General features: G+C 37.8%; 2 protein-coding genes across 2 annotated transcripts; one reads left to right on the top strand and one right to left on the bottom strand.

Annotated features, from left to right (window-relative positions):
* The first annotated feature begins 1,409 nt into the window (after window positions 1-1,409).
* On the top strand, window positions 1,410-2,795 carry LOC103954273. The gene is made up of 2 exons (XM_009366085.3): window positions 1,410-1,905; window positions 2,549-2,795. Exons 1-2 carry the CDS (start codon window positions 1,546-1,548, stop codon window positions 2,717-2,719), a joined length of 531 nt encoding a protein of 176 aa, XP_009364360.2. The 5' UTR covers window positions 1,410-1,545; the 3' UTR covers window positions 2,720-2,795.
* A 335-nt stretch (window positions 2,796-3,130) lies between these two features.
* Window positions 3,131-10,664, bottom strand: LOC103954274 (pumilio homolog 1). The gene is made up of 9 exons (XM_009366087.3): window positions 9,628-10,664; window positions 7,316-8,850; window positions 7,084-7,225; window positions 6,889-6,996; window positions 6,381-6,593; window positions 6,168-6,278; window positions 4,900-5,094; window positions 4,122-4,296; window positions 3,131-3,645 (listed from the first exon to the last, which is right to left on the bottom strand). The coding sequence occupies exons 1-9, from the start codon at window positions 10,291-10,293 to the stop codon at window positions 3,608-3,610; spliced, it is 3,183 nt and encodes a 1,060-aa protein (XP_009364362.1). The 5' UTR covers window positions 10,294-10,664; the 3' UTR covers window positions 3,131-3,607.
* Window positions 10,665-18,819: the final 8,155 nt, after the last annotated feature.

Genomic DNA, 18,819 nt, shown 5'->3' with positions numbered 1-18,819 from the left:
TTCGCTCTTGCGCCGACGTGGACGACTTAGCCAGATATTTTTGATCTTCCAAATATCTCATCCTTTTCTTTTACTTCTCCACTCGCTACCCCACATTGCATCAATCCTACTCGCTCTTATCTGTTGACACGTTTCACGATTCGGCACTCGTGTTCGATTTCCGGTGTGGTTGACCCGAATTTGAAATGATTGGAATGCCCTTGGCGATTGGAAGAAATGAGAGCTGTGTCGTGTGGTGGGTAGGGCCAAGTAAGCAAAGTGCTCGCGCTTTTGGTGGGTATTTTTGGTAATTAATGGTGAATATTATGTTTTCTTGAAAAATTTATTTCAAAAGCGGATGGACCAATGAGAAATGAGAGATGTTGGTGAACAGCTGTACTTTTTGGTAGGTATTGAGCTTGACGGTGATGAATACCTAATCGTACGGCGGCAAAACAAGCACTTAGTTGAATCCTGGCATTCACATATTTATTTTTGTTTTTTACATATTTCTTTTCATTTTTAGCTGTTGGATTGAACGAATTGAAGAAAATTAATGGCAAAAAATTAACAAAATATGTCGGAGGTAAAATTAGGAGTGTGAATAGCACTATATACCCTAAATACAATTAAGACTGTTTACATGTTTTGTATTAGTTAGACAGCATTTTTGCTCACCACCTGACTTATTACTATTTGATGAGTTCAAATTTTGAAATTCATGTTTATCTACTATACAAATTTCGAAATTTAAATTCATTTAACGATGATAAATAAAGTGATTCACATTACTATCACTTGAAGGTGGTGAGCAAAAATGTTCCCCATTAGTTATTATAAGTAGTGTTCTTGATTTAAATTTGAGTCGGGAATACAAGTTTTAGTTCTAGCTTGAGAAATGGAGTGGATTTGAGCAAAATTTGACAAATTGAAACCCTAATTTTGGATGGTTATATGGGTAATTTGTTAACTTATACAAAACCCGTTCATTCATAATCCAAGTTAGGGCTGAATTTTGGCATGTTAAGCCTTAATCTTGGTTCAAAAATATGCATGCCTGGCTTAGTTGTTCTTGCATGTGGATGATTGTGAGTTGTTTATGCATCAACGTCTTACATTCATTCATGAGTACGTGGTGTAGCATTCCCAACCCCGATTATGTTAAACTCCTAAGTCACTGTTTACCAAGTTTATCAAGCTTAAGTTGTAAACCTCAACTAGGAAACGGAAATGATTTCCACATATTCCTTTTCTCCTTCCGCTTACCCATGTTTATTTCAGTCCCTTGATTCTCCCTTGATTTTTTTTTTCAATTCAAAATCTAAAAATCAACAGAGTAGGTAAAAAAAAAAAAAAAAAAATAGCGTGCGGAAATCACTATATTTCAAAAGAACTTATCAAAGTTCGATTTGGGGGATTATTGTGCTAGGACTTGGCATCGGCTAGTCCATTCTCTTGGCTTGGGCTTTAGGCCCTCCATGAACAAGGCCAAATTCCCACACATTTGCGGGGAGAGAGAGAGAGAGAGAGAGAGAGAGAGAGAGAGAGACGTGGTAGCAAATATCCATGGCTACTACCACATCCGTATCTCTATCCCCACCATCACCAACCTTCTCCCATCTTCTCAAGCCAAGCCATTCCCAATTCCTCAGAACAACCCTGAAACCATCCTTCCATTTATCCTCCCCAATAACCACAACCAAACGGACCTTAACTTTCATCACCCCAAATGACAATCTCACCCAGAGAAGCACCCCAACTTGGCAAATCAGCGCCACCGCCTCTGCTGAATCCTTGCCTGCAGAAGCCTCCGTGCCACTTGAGACTGCGCAGGAGATAGTGGCCTCTAGTGACGAAGGAGTGTCTGTCGCCATTTCTGTTCTTCTTTTCGTCGCCTTTGTTGGTCTCTCCATCCTCACCATTGGGGTAATATATAAACTCAAAAAACCATGTCTTTTTTTTTTTTTAAATTGTAATTTGTTTAAGTTGCTAAATGTAGAGTTTTGGCAACTTCGTTTGCTGAATTTGGTCGCTTTGGATCACCATTGGGGTAATTTCAAAAAAGCATGTTCCTTTTATGCTCCCAGTTTGCTTAAGTGACTAAATTTATGGTTTTGGAACATGGGATTTGATTAACTTGGTAGTTTGGGATCACCGTTGTGGTAAACTTAAGAAACCATGTTAATTTTTGTAGTTCAAATTTGTTTTTTTTTTTTTTTTTTTTGCCCCCCCCCCCCCGGTTGTCAAATGATAGATTTTATTAGATTAGGTGTTAGATTAGCTAACGACAGGTTTGAACCCAAGCCGTCATGCAAGGCTTAACACATTTCCACCATTGTGCTACAGGGCCACTTACTAGTTCAAATTTGTTACCAAACTCATCTTTTAGGCATACCTGGGCTTAGCCAAGTTGACTATAGCAGTTTGCTCCACTCTGCACTCAAGTTCGAATCTATGTCAGAGTAATTTAGATGAATTTAGTTCAAGATTATCTATCATTTGTTAAAAGAAACAATAATGGTTTAGGAAACTTGGTTTTTGCTAAAATTTGGGTGGGTTTTGAATGCAGGTGATCTACCTAGGTGTGACGGATTATCTGCAGAAGAGGGAGAGAGAGAAGCTTGAGAAAGACGAGGAAACTAACAAGAAGAAGAGCGGGAAGAAGAAGAGGGTGAGAGCAAGAGCTGGCCCTAAAGGATTTGGCCAAAAGATTACTATCGATGAAGAAGATGATGACTGAAATGCTATTGCTCCTTGTAAGATTCCTTTGAAACATTTGCTGCAGATTTTAAATAGTAGAGTTAAGAAGTTGACAATTCGTTTTGATGCAAACCTTAGTTGTGGTACAAACTTGTCATTTCGAGTAATTTAACATACCGCCAAAGTGACATCCCTAGTCAAAAGTCCCTAAAGTGACGCATGTCTCTTAACATAATGCATATGAATGCTAAGGACGTAGTTATTGTGAACCTCAACCTTTTCTCACTAAGTGAGGTCAACTGTATGAATCCTAAAACGTCACTACGCTCGGCTTGGTTTTCCGATGAAGATTCAGGAAAAACCAATTCAAAATGAACTTGTAACAAAACATTCTAACACATTTGAACAATGACAAGGCGATAACACGATTAAAGAGCAAATACATGAGATATATAGCAATGAAACATTATACTTCCATAGAAAACTGTACTTTATGTGATAAAAAAAAAAAAGTCATTACGATACACTTCATAAGAAAAAACTGTGGCCTCGCCTAATCATGAACAGCTCTCCACATGGCAACATTTGTACAGTCACGTCGACATATAAACTACCTCACCATTAATCATTTTTTACACCCTTAAAAAACTTGTAGTCATTTATCTCCTCTGCAGGGGGCATCAGATGTGTTCATCACCTGAACGCACAGCCAGCTTCGACTCTACGTATAAGCTTTAAAACTACACAATGTACAGTTTTCCAGTACATAGCAACAACTTTATTTTCAAACCGCCTCGTACCTGTCTTCGGAAAGATAGGCAGAGTTGGTCGTAGCTCTAGATACGAGGGAGAGAGACGACAACGAAGGGAGGGAAAACACACACTAGCCTCAGTTAGCTGTACAAGCAACTTTATTTTCCTACACCGCCTAAGCAGGGTGCTGAGCAGACTGAGCAACTCTCCTTTCTGCAACCATTAAGGTTACCGTAAGAAAGTTTCAAAGAATTAATCATACCACAGTTAAGACAATAGTGAAGATGTCATGTCGGCATTGAATAAATGAATGCATGAACGCAACGATATCAGATATTATAGGAGGGAGACGTGTCTTTGCTAAGATATATGAGCCATCGCCTATACGAAGATAAATATAGTAATAAATATGGCATAGTGAAGAAACGAGAGAAAAGGAAGCCAAGAATGACACCCCAATCCATGGTAAGAGACATACGTTGGCATGCACATTGGTGGCAACTCTCCTTCCATGATCTCTTACGAGGTAGCAGGTATAAAAAAAAATGGCACCGACAAATATTTGCACGCAGCCATATATCAACTCCTTTAGCATTCAATATATATTATGCGAATGTATGTGCAAGTCATAAAAATATTTGCAGTGCACAGACATAAAAATATAAAAAGGCAAAGAGAAGAAGGATTACCCCCAGCAGCAACAAGTTTTTCTACACGAGCAACAATATGCTTTCCATAAGTGTATTTCTTTAATGCATTCAAATGAACTTTAATTCGGGAAAGAATCAGTTCACGTTGTTGGTCATCACAAGTCTCCAACACTTTTTGTACAACATAGTTCGCAAATTGATCCTTCATCATTGCCTGCATATAATAAGGTTAAATTATTAAAAAAAAAGGACAATATGCCAAGGACGGGAGAATACATATCTAAAATATACGGGAAGGAGAATAATATCAGAATTAGTCACGCAAAAGGAATTCAAAACATTTAAAACCGCCATGGAAACAATAGGTACGCATAAACCCCAAGATATGATCACTTTTGTAGTCACGTGACAGATAAAATGCAAGTTCTTAACTTGGGTCCCATATTACGTCACCTGTGTACAACGGCTGATATATTCAATCCCGATGGAGATCCATAGGCTAATGAAACTACTTTTTTCCAAATAAATCTCAACCAGTTGTATTGTTCCGACCGCTACTAACAAGCACAACTATGCACACAGCTAATCACAAAGTACTTGCAGTATATTGGTAAGAAACCCAAAAAGGTTCAAGAACTAAATCTCAAATGGCAGGAACATATTGTCAAATTGCTTCCAAAATTCAATAGATGGAACCAATGGCTGTGATGATTATGTATACACTTTTTACAATTACACTTAAGAGAGAAACAATGAGTCCACGACCTTATTTTCAACAGATTAAAGTACGTAATATGCACATAGATATGTAGCAAACCTGAAGAGGCTCATTTTCATCAGTAGTGCCAAGCATCTCATTCACTAGCAATTCACGCTCAGCAGGACCACCAAAAGTTAAACACTTCTCTACTACATTGGACGCAAACTTCTGCTGGCTCATTTGGACTATTTTCCCAGCTAATTCTTTTATGATAGCAGAGCGCTCATGCGGTTTTCCATGCTCCAGCACATGCTGTTTATAAAAGAAATCAAGCAATTTACGACAAAAGCATTGAAGACTATCTACATTTACATATAGATACTGAAAAACATGGGTCAGAAGTATTAACACGGCACTAAAATAAAATTTCTTGTGTATAAGAATAAAATATCAAAAAACCAGATTGTAGAAAGAGCTCAAGTAGTCATGTTAAAAAAATAAAAAACAAAAAATAAGCCAAGTGGTCTGCATGCAGCTCAAAACTTGACTTAGTTCACCTTGCTAAAGTTTTCCCATTCAAACAAGTTGAACAATCGTCCCTAATAAGCATGAAAAATATCTTTTGAGCACGAATAAAATTCAAGCTCAGCTCATATTCAAGAAAAGATTATCTCTTTAAACTCTAATGAAAACTTGAGCTTGTTAAAGGAAAGTTCAAGCTACGCAAAGATCGTCTCAGTTCAATCTCAACATCTCAATTTAACTGCAAGAGAATAGTTGCTCTTCATGCTCATGGCTTAGCTGGACAAATGAACATCTAAAAGAAAAACTGCTAAACCCCAAAAGGTTTTTGTAAAGCTGTGGACTGCTTGACAGTAGTGCCTTAGTGCCAATCATAGGTACATGGTAAAACAAGCCACTGTAGTTGTCATTCAAACTCAAAAAATTACGAAACAAAATCAATACATGTTGATGAAGAAATAAAGAATCAAAATACATTGATGGCTTAGCAGCTATATGTTCTATGAAACTATAATGCAAGAAACAGAGGAGTATGTCCTGATGCGTAAAAAGCAATAAAGGTAAAGGGTGATGGCAGAGGTGTGCCAGAAGAACAGAAATCTTGTTACGAAGTTCACAATGACATGGTAATAGAATAAAAGGATGAGAGGGAGTAGAGATAGATACGTCAGGATTTAACCGCATGTGTAGCACAGAAATGTTTAGACCAATATTTAAAAATTAAGCTGAAAGCAATAATTGAAGAACATCAGTATCCCACAAAACAAGTAGCACAAAAGCTCATATCCAAAGGGAAAAAGAAGACAAACATTACCAATATGAAGTTCACAAATAACAGTACATCAATAAGAAAGAGTATGAACCTGAACGACATAATTGCCATACTGATCTTGTGCCAACATGCTAACAGCTCCTAGAATCTCATCCATAACTTTACTCTCTGTATTCTCATCTTTGCAGTGCTCAAGAACTCTCTGCCAAATGAAAATATTATTGAATATTACACATTAGTTCTTTGTTGAAAAGAATTACCAGATCAAAGAACAAAAAGAAAAGAAAGTATGAAGTATCTCCACCTGTATCACACGACACCCATATGGATGGGTTGAAAGGGTCACGACTTGATCAAAAAATGTTGACACAATAAAACGAATGGCCTCTTCAGGGACACATTCAATACACTTCTGGATGACATGGTTCCCATTCTGATCACGTACGCAGCGCATGACATGACCGTCAAGTTCTTCAACCATTTTGATCTTTTGGTCCAGATCAACAACTTCTATTGCCTGAACATGATAACAGTACATTACTGCTAGAACGTACCATAGCAAGCCTTGGATAAACACATGAATCTTAGTTACTAGCATTAACATCAATCAGATCATGAGCGTTGGTATGTAGTTATTATCAAGCCTCCCTTGCTGAACAAAAGCATAATAATGGAATTAATGGTTAAATATAGAGGATACAGCATACAGATACAGTAGTTGTTTCTACCGGTACTACCAGAACAAATGGTTGAACAATTAATCATCAATATGTCAAAAGCTGATTAGAGATCTAGTCATAAATTATTGTTACCTTCTGGATCACCCGACAACCATACATTTGAAGGCTAAGTGTCAGTACATGACTGAAAAGCTTGTTGGCCAATTCCCTTCTCTGAGGTGGAAGTCCATGCTCAAAAAACTGAATAAAAACACCAATTATTACCATGAATCATACACTAACAAGTACAAAGAAAACTAAAGCATGTGTGCAAGGATCATTATTTACCTTTTGAATCACATAATTACCAAACACATCAGTCATTAGAGCAAGAGCTTGAGGCATGATTTCTTGATAAACCATGTTTTTCTCTTCTGTAGTGGCAGTTTCAAGTTTTTGTTGAATAAAACGACTCCCATACTGATCCGCACTGCTCATAAAAATACAAAATTATCATAACCAACTATATGATGAAATCATAAAGAGAGAGATGACAAGAAAATTTATTAGTAGTTGATACCTGAACTCCACAACATGTCCGCCGATCTCTGAAAGTTCAAAAGACTTGGCTTTGTTGCTCTTAAATTCTTCTAAGAGTGAAGAAGCAAAACTTTCATCTATGTTACATCCACCATCCAGGTGCCAGGGAGCTAAATTCCTCATCCCAGAGGGATAACACATATTGAGTTCATTGTGCCTCATAGGAGTAGCTGGTCCAACTGGAGAGTTAGGAATAACAGGAGGACTTCCAGGATAAGACATGCCTAGACCAAATGCAGGATTTCCATAATACCCCTGATGATTAGGACCACCAGACTTGCCAACCATAGGAACACCATACTGTGACTTTTGTGGTGACAGCAAGGCTCCAAGATACGCCTTTTGAAGTTCAAGTAAATTCATGTACGAATTACCCAAGTAGTTCCTATCCACAGAAGGATCATTAAGAGCACCAAGCTGTGCTGCAGCATACTCAGATGTCCTCAAGTACTGAAGATACATAGGATCAACAAAGGGAGCCTGAAGACCGCTCCCTGCAATCGGACTCCCCAAGCCACCAAGATTAAGTGATTCATTTGCAACAGCTGCTAGGTTTGGTCCAGAGGACATACGGCCTCCAAGCACTCTTGAATCCATTCCAGGGGATCCCATAGCTGATTCAAACAAGGGTGGAAGATTACCAGTGCCAAGTTGGCTAGCCACCATGGACGCCAACGCTGGATTCATAGAGTACCCACTTAATCCATAGTTAGGAAATGGTGAGTTTGCATGATCCACTTGCTGATACTGATGATGCAAGCCACCCCCACCATTAAGATTGGATGCGGGAGATCCTTTTGAGTACAAGTTACCCGAAGAAACAGCAGACTTTTGCAGTTCAACTTGCCTATCAGAGGAATCTGACCCACCGCCATTGCTCTTACCCAAATCTGTGTATGAACCTTTTGCAGAGTGTGGAGCAGAAGGCATGTGCATATGCGCAGATTCAGACTTCTTGAGGTATGCAAGCTGCCTGGCATGATTCTCGCCACCTTGAAGACCAAACAGATAATTCTGGTGATCATCTACATCTTGCTTAATCTGTGATGGCAAATGGCTCTCATCATCTTTTACACCATTTGCAGACAAGTTCATGCCGGAAAATGCGCCCACCAGATCCCCAGACTCATTCCTGCCAGATGAGACACCATTGAAGGAACTTGGACTACTAATGCCTCTCTTTTCTGAAGCACCAACCCTTCCTCCTCCAATAGGTGTGAGGCAAGGACTAGGAGCCCTAGCGACAACTTGAGGATCAGGAGTGGTGCTTCTTGATAAGGAAGCACCTAGAGCTGCAGCATACGAATATGATGAAGGCGGGCCCATACTTTGTGCTGCAGATGAGCCCTGGCCATTTGCACTAGATCGTAGAGCATCAGAAGTCATCAAGTCACGGCACAAATGAGCTAGATCAGATTCGGCCGAACCAACAGATTCTGCATTGTCATCAAATGCATTACGGCTTGCTGGACGAGAAGGATGCCCAGAAACAGGAGCTGCACGACCCAAGTCATCCTGGACAACCAAACATTAACTTGTCAGAAAATGAAGTAGAGAACACAATTCAAAACAGAAAAAATTGTGCACCGGCACAATAGTCCAAAACAAAAAATGAGGAACTGTAAGTAAGATCACTATGCAACAACAGAGGTTCCAGACGAACTATATGGTGAAACCTTAACAGTAATATTGATAGGAAGGCAAAGAAAGAAATGGGAAAAGATGATTTAACATATGGCTGCATGACTAACGACTACACAAACTTAACAAATGAGCAGTGCAGTCATGAAGAGGACTGCTAAGTAGACATCAACATAATTCATAAAGCTCAGTTCATATAGAGAGTGCGATTAAGACTGACTAATTGCCATAATTACATAAATAAACTAAATTTCTTAGTTGGAGAATTTTCATTCATCAGTAAGCCTCCGCGATATCCAACATCTCAAAAGAGTGGACAAACAGTAGGTACACAATCAAGTCACTAACATAAAGTTACAAGGTGGCATTCAGTATAAGAACATTTCGATCCTGGCTAAAAGCAGCAAAGCACAAATATTAATGCTTAACACGAAACTTTTCAATTCCAAGAATCCAGATTCTCCAACACTACATTATATCAATCTCAAATATCAATGGAAACAATCAATGTCAGAAAAGACAATTCAAGGAACAAATACAAAGAGATACTAAAAGTGTTATCAACAAATAGAAGCGATCATTAGGAAAGCACAAACTTCCGTTACACGTGTACTAAATCGTAGATTGAACACAACTATAGATGCAAATCACCTGAAAGATATCGGCAAGGCTCTTTTGTTTGTTACCAAGTCCTACACCTGGCAGACCAATCAGTCCATCAACACCCCACTCTGCTGAGCCACGCACTTTGTCCGACTCGGTCTCACCCTCTTGTTTCCTTGAGTTGAAACCTGGCGGCATCGAAAACAGCGATCTTCCGCTAGCCTCATCAACCCTATTTACTTTCCTCCTGTCTCCTATCCCACCCAACACTGAACTCCCTCCTCCTTTCATCCTTTGTGCAAACCTCCAATCCTCCTTCGACAGCAAAGGAGGTGGAAGCCGCGGATTCAAGTTCACATTCGAGTAATAGTATTGAATATAAGCAGGATCAGACCTAAGCTCCTCTTCGGACTCGAACCCATTTCCATTCCTAGCTCCAGGAAACTCCGAAAAGGCGGCACCAGCACTGCCACCGCCGCCACCGCTGCCCCCGCCGCCACCGCCGCCAGCAAACAACCCACCGACCGCATTCAAAGAACCCTCCACAGTGGGAGGTGCTGATCCACTTCTATATATATTCAGCTCACTTTCGCGATCATCAGCGTCTTGCCTACGCTGCTCCCTCAGCAGCATCCCTATCTCCTTCTCGAATTCATCACCAAAGGAACCCTCGTTTCCTCCGAGCATTGGCCTCCTTCCTAATTCCGACAACATTCTCAAAAACACAAAAAAACACCTATGATTACTAACCCCCTTCTCAAAACCTCAAATTGATCACCATCAACTACCAGAAACCTAACCCTAAACCCTAAAACAATCCCAAAATCAAAACTTCCAACCTAGAACCTCCATATTTACAACCTCAAAAGTTGCTAACAAACTGATCAAGACCCAAAATTTCCAACACCCACTTCATAACTCAACTTAAACCCACAAACCCAGAAACGATCGACCTATAACAACAATCGGAGCTCATAAAGTTCTTGTCTTTCCCTGACTTTCAATCTCAAAATTTATTGAACCCGCTTATTTTTCAGCACGTTTCCCATGAAACAGCATCAACAACAGGAACAGAAGCAAAAAAAAACAGTGAGAAAGCTCAGGAAATGGTGTCCGAGATCAGAAGAGATTTACAGACAGAGATGGAGGGAAACTGACGGGCTAGATCAACATGGCGGCGATTGATTTTTTCAAGAACCCTTGTTAGGGTTTTGTTGCAGTTCAAGGAGCGGATTAAATACAGTGAGCGTTAGAGAAAGAAAGCACGAAAGAAAGTAACAAAAATGGAAAGTAAAAAAATAGTGTTATAAAAATATATTTTTCCTTCTTTTATTTTGATGTTTTTTATTGGGAACTGATTATGTCTCCTATTTCTCTCCCTTCTGGTTCATTCTTTTTAATTTTAGACATTTATAGCACGTTTACGTATAACTAATCGGAATAAAAAGCAAAGGGATAAAATTCTCTACAATTTGATGTGAATTGAATATCTGGTTATTCGTAAGATCAATCAGAATAAAAAGCGATGGATTAAAATTCTCTACAATTTGGTATGAATTAAATATCAGGTTATTGGAAAAATCGGAATGAATTTTTCTTCCCCATTGTATCACTTATATCTAAAATTTTAAGATTGGCATTCAAATTAAGTCAACACCATATTTTGTTCTCTAAGGGAAAAAGTTAATAAAAATAAAAAGAATTATCATATAAAATAGAATATTATAATAAGTGCATTTTAGTAATCACATCGATCTTCATTCTGATTCATTTAAATTAGTAAATAGTTTACATGGTTTAGTATTGTTCTTACTTCGATTCCTGAAAACTTTAGTAAATAGTTTCAATAGAAATCTAATTCTAATTCTACCTCATTCCAAATCATTCTCCATTTAATTCCTCTTATTATGATTACGTATAAGTAAACAAGTCATTAAAACAACTAATGATTTGATGTTGTGGCACATACTTAAGAACCCAATTGAATCAACAAACAATGAACATCAGATTTTTCCATCAAATGCTTGAACATTTTCGACACTGACGGAGACAGAAGATGGCCAACCAATGCTGGCATGTAGGAGAGGAGGGTAAGTAGTGGTGTGAACAGTGGTGAGAAAAGGAAGGGATGTTTAACGTATTTTTAACCGTGTAAATTAATGAAGAAACACGGATAGAGGAAGAGAGATAAATAGGAGGAGACGGAATTCAAGTTTTTTTTTTTAATATTTGAAAATAATTAATTAATGTGCCTAAAAATAGAGTTAATTGACCATGTGATAACTGATTAATTTTTAATTGTAAAAGAAATTCACAAAAAAAAACATTAAATAATATCAGTAGACTTGCATTGGCACTCTAAAAATTTATTTTACATTCCTTATAAGTGTATTATTCTTTAATGATATAGAAAATTTAGAGTTTTAAATAAGAAGTTTGAAGTGTCGGATGACAATTTTCTAATATTAAATAAAATAATATTTTCTCTACTAATTAATAAAACACTAGTTGTCAACTAAAATCTTATGAAATTACCAGTTTAATCCATCTAATTAAAACAGAACATGAATAAGAAATATGGGGCAAAAATATAATTTCACACAATCAAATTTTGTTTTTTTTTTTAAATCTCACCTATATGTAATCCTAACATATCTCTAATTAAAAAAAATTAAAAAAGAAAAAAACTTCTTACTCTCACATTCTCTATCACTTTTTTCCTCTCCCCTTCTATTTCAAAAACAAAAATAAAAAATTTCCTCATCTTCAATAGAAGAATCTATGACTGCCACGTCAGCTTATTTAGATTCGCTGCTTCATCCATGATGCCAAAATATGCAGGTAGTTAAAAAGGGAAAAGTTCAGTTCGCCGCCCAGCTAAAGTTACCAGGTTAAATATTAAAATCATTCTCCCTTGCTTTATGGGTAAATAAGTTGGATTTTCCATTAGATTTTCTTTTCCATTTTTACTCTATTTATAAAAACTCTTGGTCGTAAGTTAAAAGAGAAAAAAATAAATAAAAATCACAAATTTACGCCTCACGTATTAAGTTGAAAATATCAAAGCAAAAGTAAATAAAATGTAAATATAAATTTCATATCTCAAATTTACATTTATCCACGCTAAAATTGATCTAATTATAAGTTTTAAATAGGTCTCCTATGAGCAAGTAATTTTTTGTCAATGAGTGTTTTATTTGTAATTTCTAGAGTACAACGATGTGTTGCATACACAGTTAATAACTGTGACATCCCACATCGCCCAGGGGAGTGATCCTTAAATATATATTCACATCCCTACCTAGCGCGAGGCCTTTTGGGAGCTCAATAGCTTCGGGTTCTGTAGGAACTCCGAAGTTAAGCGAGAAGGGGGCTAGAGCAATCCCATGATGGGTGACCCACTGGGAAGTTGCTCGTGAGTTCCCAAAAATAAAACCGTGAGGGCGTATGAATAACAATATCGTGCTACGGTGATGGAGCGGGCCCGGGAAGTGATCCGTCCCGGGCCGGGATGTGACAATAACTCATTTGGAAGTACTTTTATAATGAATGAAAGCATTTTAAAAAAAAAAAAAAATTCAATTTCAAAATTACTTGAATTGCTTTCTACATGAAGCAGAATTATGTACTTTTTGTAGGAATCACTTTTATTACTTTTATAAAATGTACTTGCATCTTTATTAAGAATTAATTCCAAAAATATTTTTACCAACAACGTTTTCAATTAAATCTCTCTAAAACGATAATGTATATCTACGTTGATGTACTGAAAAATAATCCTCATAACTAAAAACCCTATTGATAAATGTGTGTACTTATTTTGTATTTATGGGGTAAGGCTACCATTACAAAAAATTCAAGTTTTGTTCTTTGGTTTTTTATTTGGTTTTTTAGAAGGTTGTATTTTTGTTTTTTTATATTTAATTATCTTATCCAAAAATGTGTCACCAAATTGAACCAATTTGTCATTAAGTTATGCTTTGCCAATTTTGCTTGTAGCTTTGCATGGCTTTTGCTCAGCTGGGTCCAAAGATGCAGCTTTGGCCGATAACTTGGCTCTTTCCTCTGCTGTTGCATGACATTGTTGACCAAAAAACAATTTCTTCAAGCTTTGCTCATGAATTATGAGATTAGGTGGGCAATGGGCATCTCACCTGTTTCTCTTTTATTATCCAACAAATTATCGTCCACAATTAACGATATCTTTAAACAAAATAGACCAACGTTTTTGGCGAAAGATCTTGTTTTGTTGACATCGTTTATTTTAGCCAGATTTAAGGTATTTAGAGAGATAATTCAACTTGCAACACATTACACGACTTGGAATCGATAAGGATAAACTATCTCCAACGGACATGTCAAATTCTAACTGAAATGTCACGCAATCAATTTTGACGGTAGAAAGAAGTTTCAACCGATATATTAATTCTACATAGATTGATTTATGAGTCTTTTGCTATCAAATTTAACATATGAGAAATGTGCACTCAATTAACTTTTCTATTATTTTATTATGTGGGTCTTATTAATAGACCAATTATAAATCTTGAAAAGAAATTTAACTGATTTCTTTTTAAAAATAGGTTTTACAAATATCATTTATATAAAAAAAAAAAAAAAAAAAAAAAACATTGTGTTTGAAAAAGATAAAATCTGACATTACCACATCAACAATCAAATTAACAAGTAACATTTATCTTTTGACATCTCAATTGGAGATGCTACTCCATATGTACACGACTAACGTTGTTCAATTACAATTATACAGATGAAATTATACTTTTTCTCGTTTTTCTTATGACCCAAAAACACCTTATTTCCCATACTGGATGAAGTGCGAACTCCTTTGGATTTTGGGAACAATTTATGTACCCAATTTTTATCTTTATGCACATCTCTATTTGTGCAGATGTCACAAATACATAAAGAATCATTATTTCAATTCAAGGAAGACCAGTATCTTTATTTGCAAGATAAAGAATTATAAGGTAGATAATCAAAAGACTCGAAATGATTTAAAAAATTTCTTTATCCGAGAGATTTTTCAGTGTGACCGGCACTCAAGGTGGTACATCACGTGTCACTATACACATGGTGAGATATGTGTGTTAAAAAGTTAATAACTTAAAAAGTAAAATTTCTCACCACTTACGTAAAAACACGCCATGTACCATCCGTATTCCCGTAACAATAAAAAATTTCTCCATCCTACCTTTAACCGAATGCTTTTGTAGATATTCCCTCGTTAAGTCATTATCAAAAGGTAAAAATGAATACAAGGTCCATTTATTTGTCCTTTTTGTGCCGGGCAATTAATTTTATTTGCGATAACTGTTGAGTAGCATATGAAGTGAAAGGGCCTTGGTCACAATAGAAAGTCGAACTGAAATCTGGTTGGTGTTATCGGTGATTCATCATGTAATTTTGTCACAATTTTGCTTATACAGTACTATATCCCACATTCCTAAACAACCACGGGGTGGAGCTGTAGTTGGAGATAAATTATATGTCCTTATTTCATCCCGACCCGGGGCGGATCACTTCCCGGGCCCGCTCCACTACCGTAGCACGATATTATCCGCTTTGGGCTTACCATTCCCTCACGGTTTTTGTTTTTGGGAACTCACGAGCAACTTCCTAGTGGGTCACCCATCATGGGATTGCTCTAGCCCCTTTCTCGCTTAACTTCGGAGTTCCTACGGAACCCGAAGCCAGTGAGCTCCCAAAAGGCCTCGTGCTAGGTAAGGATGGGAATATACATTTAAGGATCACTCCCCTGGGCGATGTGGGATGTCACAATCCACCCCCCTTAGGGGCCCGACGTCCTCGTCGGCACACACGCGACCAGGGTTAGGCTCTGATACCAAATTGTCACATCCCGACCCGGGGCGGATCACTTCCCGGGCCCGCTCCACTACCGTAGCACGATATTGTCCGCTTTGGGCTTACCATTCCCTCACGGTTTTTGTTTTTGGGAACTCACGAGCAACTTCCCACACGAGAACTTCCCGATGGGTCACCCATCCTGGGAATGCTCTCGTGCGCTACTCGCTTAACTTCGAAGTTCCCATGGAACTCGAAGCCAGTGAGCTCCCAAAAACAAAACCGTGAGGGCGTAGTCGGGGCCCAAAGCGGACAATATCGTGCTACGGTGGTGGAGTGGGCCCGGGAAATGATCCGGCCCGAGCCGGGATGTGACAATTTGGTATCAGAGCCTAACCCTGGTCGCGTGTGTGCCGACGAGGACGTCGGGCCCCTAAGGGGGGTGGATTGTGACATCCCACATCGCCCAGGGGAGTGATCCTTAAATGTATATTCCCATCCCTACCTAGCACGAGGCCTTTTGGGAGCTCACTGGCTTCGGGTTCCGTAGAAACTCCGAAGTTAAGTGAGAAAGGGGCTAGAGCAATCCCATGATGGGTGACCCACTGGGAAGTTGCTCGTGAGTTCCCAAAAACAAAAACCGTGAGGGAATAGTAAGCCCAAAGCGGACAATATCGTGCTACGGTAGTGGAGCGGGCCCGGGAAGTGATCCGCCCCGGGTCGGGATGTGACAGGGAAGTCCTGGGTTAGAGGCTCAAAGCTAGTGAGCATTTCCGGCCCACGAAAAGGGTGAATAACCGTGAATTACTATTAGTTTTCCCTTTTTTTATAAAAGAAAAGTAAATTCCCTATAAGTAAGCACTTCATAATATAAAAGGAAAACTAATGAAAAATACTTGAAAACTTTAAGTAAAAATGTGATTTTTCGATAAAATGAATAATACCGGGAGTTTTTCGTTAAAGTTTTCTAATATAAATGGTTTCAAGGTTAATATTACTCCAAATTGAACATTGTTCCAACATAAAGCCCCTAATAATGGAGGAGAATTATCTCCTCTTTTATTTGAACGGTTACAATTTAGCCATGTTAACATCTTATATTGATTTTTTTTATAAAGATAATACGACAAAAAATAATATGTGAGAGGAGAGAAGGGAATGAGATAGAAATAGAAGGAGAAAGAATCTACTCTCCTAATAAATCCCCGTACATAAAGGAATAAAGGGTATAATAAGAGGCGTGACAAGTCCTGAAGTATGCCAGTTTTGGTATTGGATGCCAACTGCCTGAGGAAATCCCTAACCCTAACCCTAATTTTCACCCTAACCCTAACCCTTTGGGAAGGGAAAGGTCTTACATCATTCATTCTATGTGTCAGCAAATGATGGCAATTAGGTATTTTACGGATTTGGATCCTTTCCTGAGCATAAGGAGAGAATCCTCCTGATCAAGTAGTGTGGACCGTTGGAATTTTAGTTAACGACTATAATTAATATAACTTTTAAAAATCCTCCTATTTGTAACCATTGGATAAAAATTCAAGCAACTTACAATGTTTGATTAGAAGAATGCTCTCCTTGGACTCCGAGAGGATCAAATCCGTATTTTACTGCTATTTTTAGAAAAGGAAAGGTCATGTGCTAGTTTGAAGTGAATGACCAAGTCACGTGGAACACTTTGATTACATTATCTGCTCTGCTCTGTTCTGTTCTCTCTGCCTACTTTCTTCAGTTATGTTGTCTGCATTGATAGCTCGCCAACTGTAGGGTTGTGATTGCATCTAGAAATGAGGAGAAGGCATATTCAAACCCTAGCCTCCTTGGGTTTAAGTTGGGCCTTGATCATTTTCATCGCCCTTGCGACCGACAAACTCACTTTATACTTGATTCTTGTTTTTCCGACGTGTGGTCAGTTTAGTCAGGGCAGTATGTCTGTTTTGTTGCACTCAAGTCGAATCTTCTTTCTTATACATTAGAGGAAGTTAAATTATCTTGTCAAAATTATTGTTTATGAGCGCTCTTATTTCTCCGGACATCCACTTTATATTATCCACATTCTTTAAACACCCAAATTAAATTACGATTCATTCTTCCAAGAATGCACCTCCGTTTTATTTTCGTCTGAAAATTTTAGAACGGACGTTTTCGGAGGAGAATGTGTGTGAGATTCTCTACGGTTTTAGTTGGGCCTTGGATTAACTTACTTGGGCTTTGTGGTTTAATGTGACACTGCAAAACAACTCAGCCCTACCCAATACCAAATTTGGACAATACCCAAAGTTAACCCTAAATGTGGGTTTGTAATTAGTTTGGGCTGTAAAATTGGATTTATAATAAAATGGGCCCTACACATGTCCCATGATCTTACACTATTTTAGAGTTTTCAAACAACTTAGACCCCAAACCAACAAATTTGATGGTACTAGCCGATGAGTGTTGGTTAAATTGGTAAGAGCGTGCTTGTGGTTACTAGTTAGTCCCCAATTCAAGGTCAATCTCTGCTGCCAGCAGTTCTTGTTGGTGCGTGATCTATGAAATTCCTACGTAAAATCTATACCAATAATAGCCTGGTAGTTAGGTGCCATGCGTAAAGTACTTTTACCTTGAAGTTGTGGATATACTTAACGCTGGACGGTGAAAGTAACCAATCTCCTCGTAAACTTTTTTACTCAACGATAAAAACAAATTTGATGGTACTTGGCTATAAAAATAAAAATAAAAAAAGACTTTATATGCAAAATGTGTTTCTTTTTGTCACGAGAATATTTGCTTTTTGGCTTTTGCCCAATACTAGGATGAAAAAGCACTGTATTTTCTTCCAACAAACAACTTTGCCTCTTTTTTTCTTTTTTTTTTGTTGGAAAAGTGATGAGAGTTAGAGAAAGCCTCAACTCAAAGTAGCATTATTCTTGGCCAAAACAATAGGAAAGTAGCATAATTCCATTATCGATGACTCAAAGACGAAATGGCAATCGGAAAGGTTTGAGAAATCATATTTACTTTCGCTTTTTTAGGCTCTTTGTGCTTTTTAAGCAGTTTTGTGCTTTTAATTTGAGTAGTCATCCGACAAAACGCTCTCTTCTATCAAATACGAATGACATTTGGGATAAAAATCGTAAAACTTATAAGTGTTCAGATTAACAATATAACTATAACAAATAAAGAGACATGTACTTGATGTTAGATTGATATGGTTATACGATTAAAACACAACAATGAAAGAAAGATGACTGGCCTGAAAGTAGTTCCAACAGCAACCATTGGGTCGATCGGAACACGAAAACAACTACAGAAATATCAAGATCTACTACAAGCTCCTAGCCTTATACAACTACTCAATGGGAATGGTTTGTTTTCCCGCAACATTTATACTGGCTAAAAGACTAGGGTTCTGTCCATAAGGCTGATATAAAGGAT

This window comes from the organism of the source record quoted next, unplaced genomic scaffold (assembly GCF_019419815.1).
Source record: "Pyrus x bretschneideri cultivar Hongxiangsu unplaced genomic scaffold, Pyrus_bretschneideri_v1 Contig5, whole genome shotgun sequence".
Taxonomy (NCBI): domain Eukaryota; kingdom Viridiplantae; phylum Streptophyta; class Magnoliopsida; order Rosales; family Rosaceae; genus Pyrus; species Pyrus x bretschneideri.
Note: the sequence above shows the minus strand (reverse complement) of the source record. Positions and strands in the feature narration are given on the sequence as shown.

What these genes read in the sequence shown, in the direction of transcription:
- LOC103954273 (XM_009366085.3), top strand. Translation starts at nt 1,546, where the DNA reads ATGGCTACTACCACATCCGTATCTCTATCCCCACCATCACCAACCTTC. An exon ending in TCTCCATCCTCACCATTGGG is followed by an intron (nt 1,906 to 2,548) that starts GTAATATATAAA and finishes TTTTGAATGCAG; the next exon opens with GTGATCTACCTAGGTGTGAC.
- LOC103954274 (XM_009366087.3), bottom strand. Translation starts at nt 10,293, where the DNA reads ATGTTGTCGGAATTAGGAAGGAGGCCAATGCTCGGAGGAAACGAGGGT. An exon ending in GTAATTATGTGATTCAAAAG is followed by an intron (nt 6,997 to 7,083) that starts GTAAATAATGAT and finishes GTTTTTATTCAG; the next exon opens with TTTTTTGAGCATGGACTTCC. An exon ending in GTTGTCGGGTGATCCAGAAG is followed by an intron (nt 6,594 to 6,888) that starts GTAACAATAATT and finishes TATCATGTTCAG; the next exon opens with GCAATAGAAGTTGTTGATCT.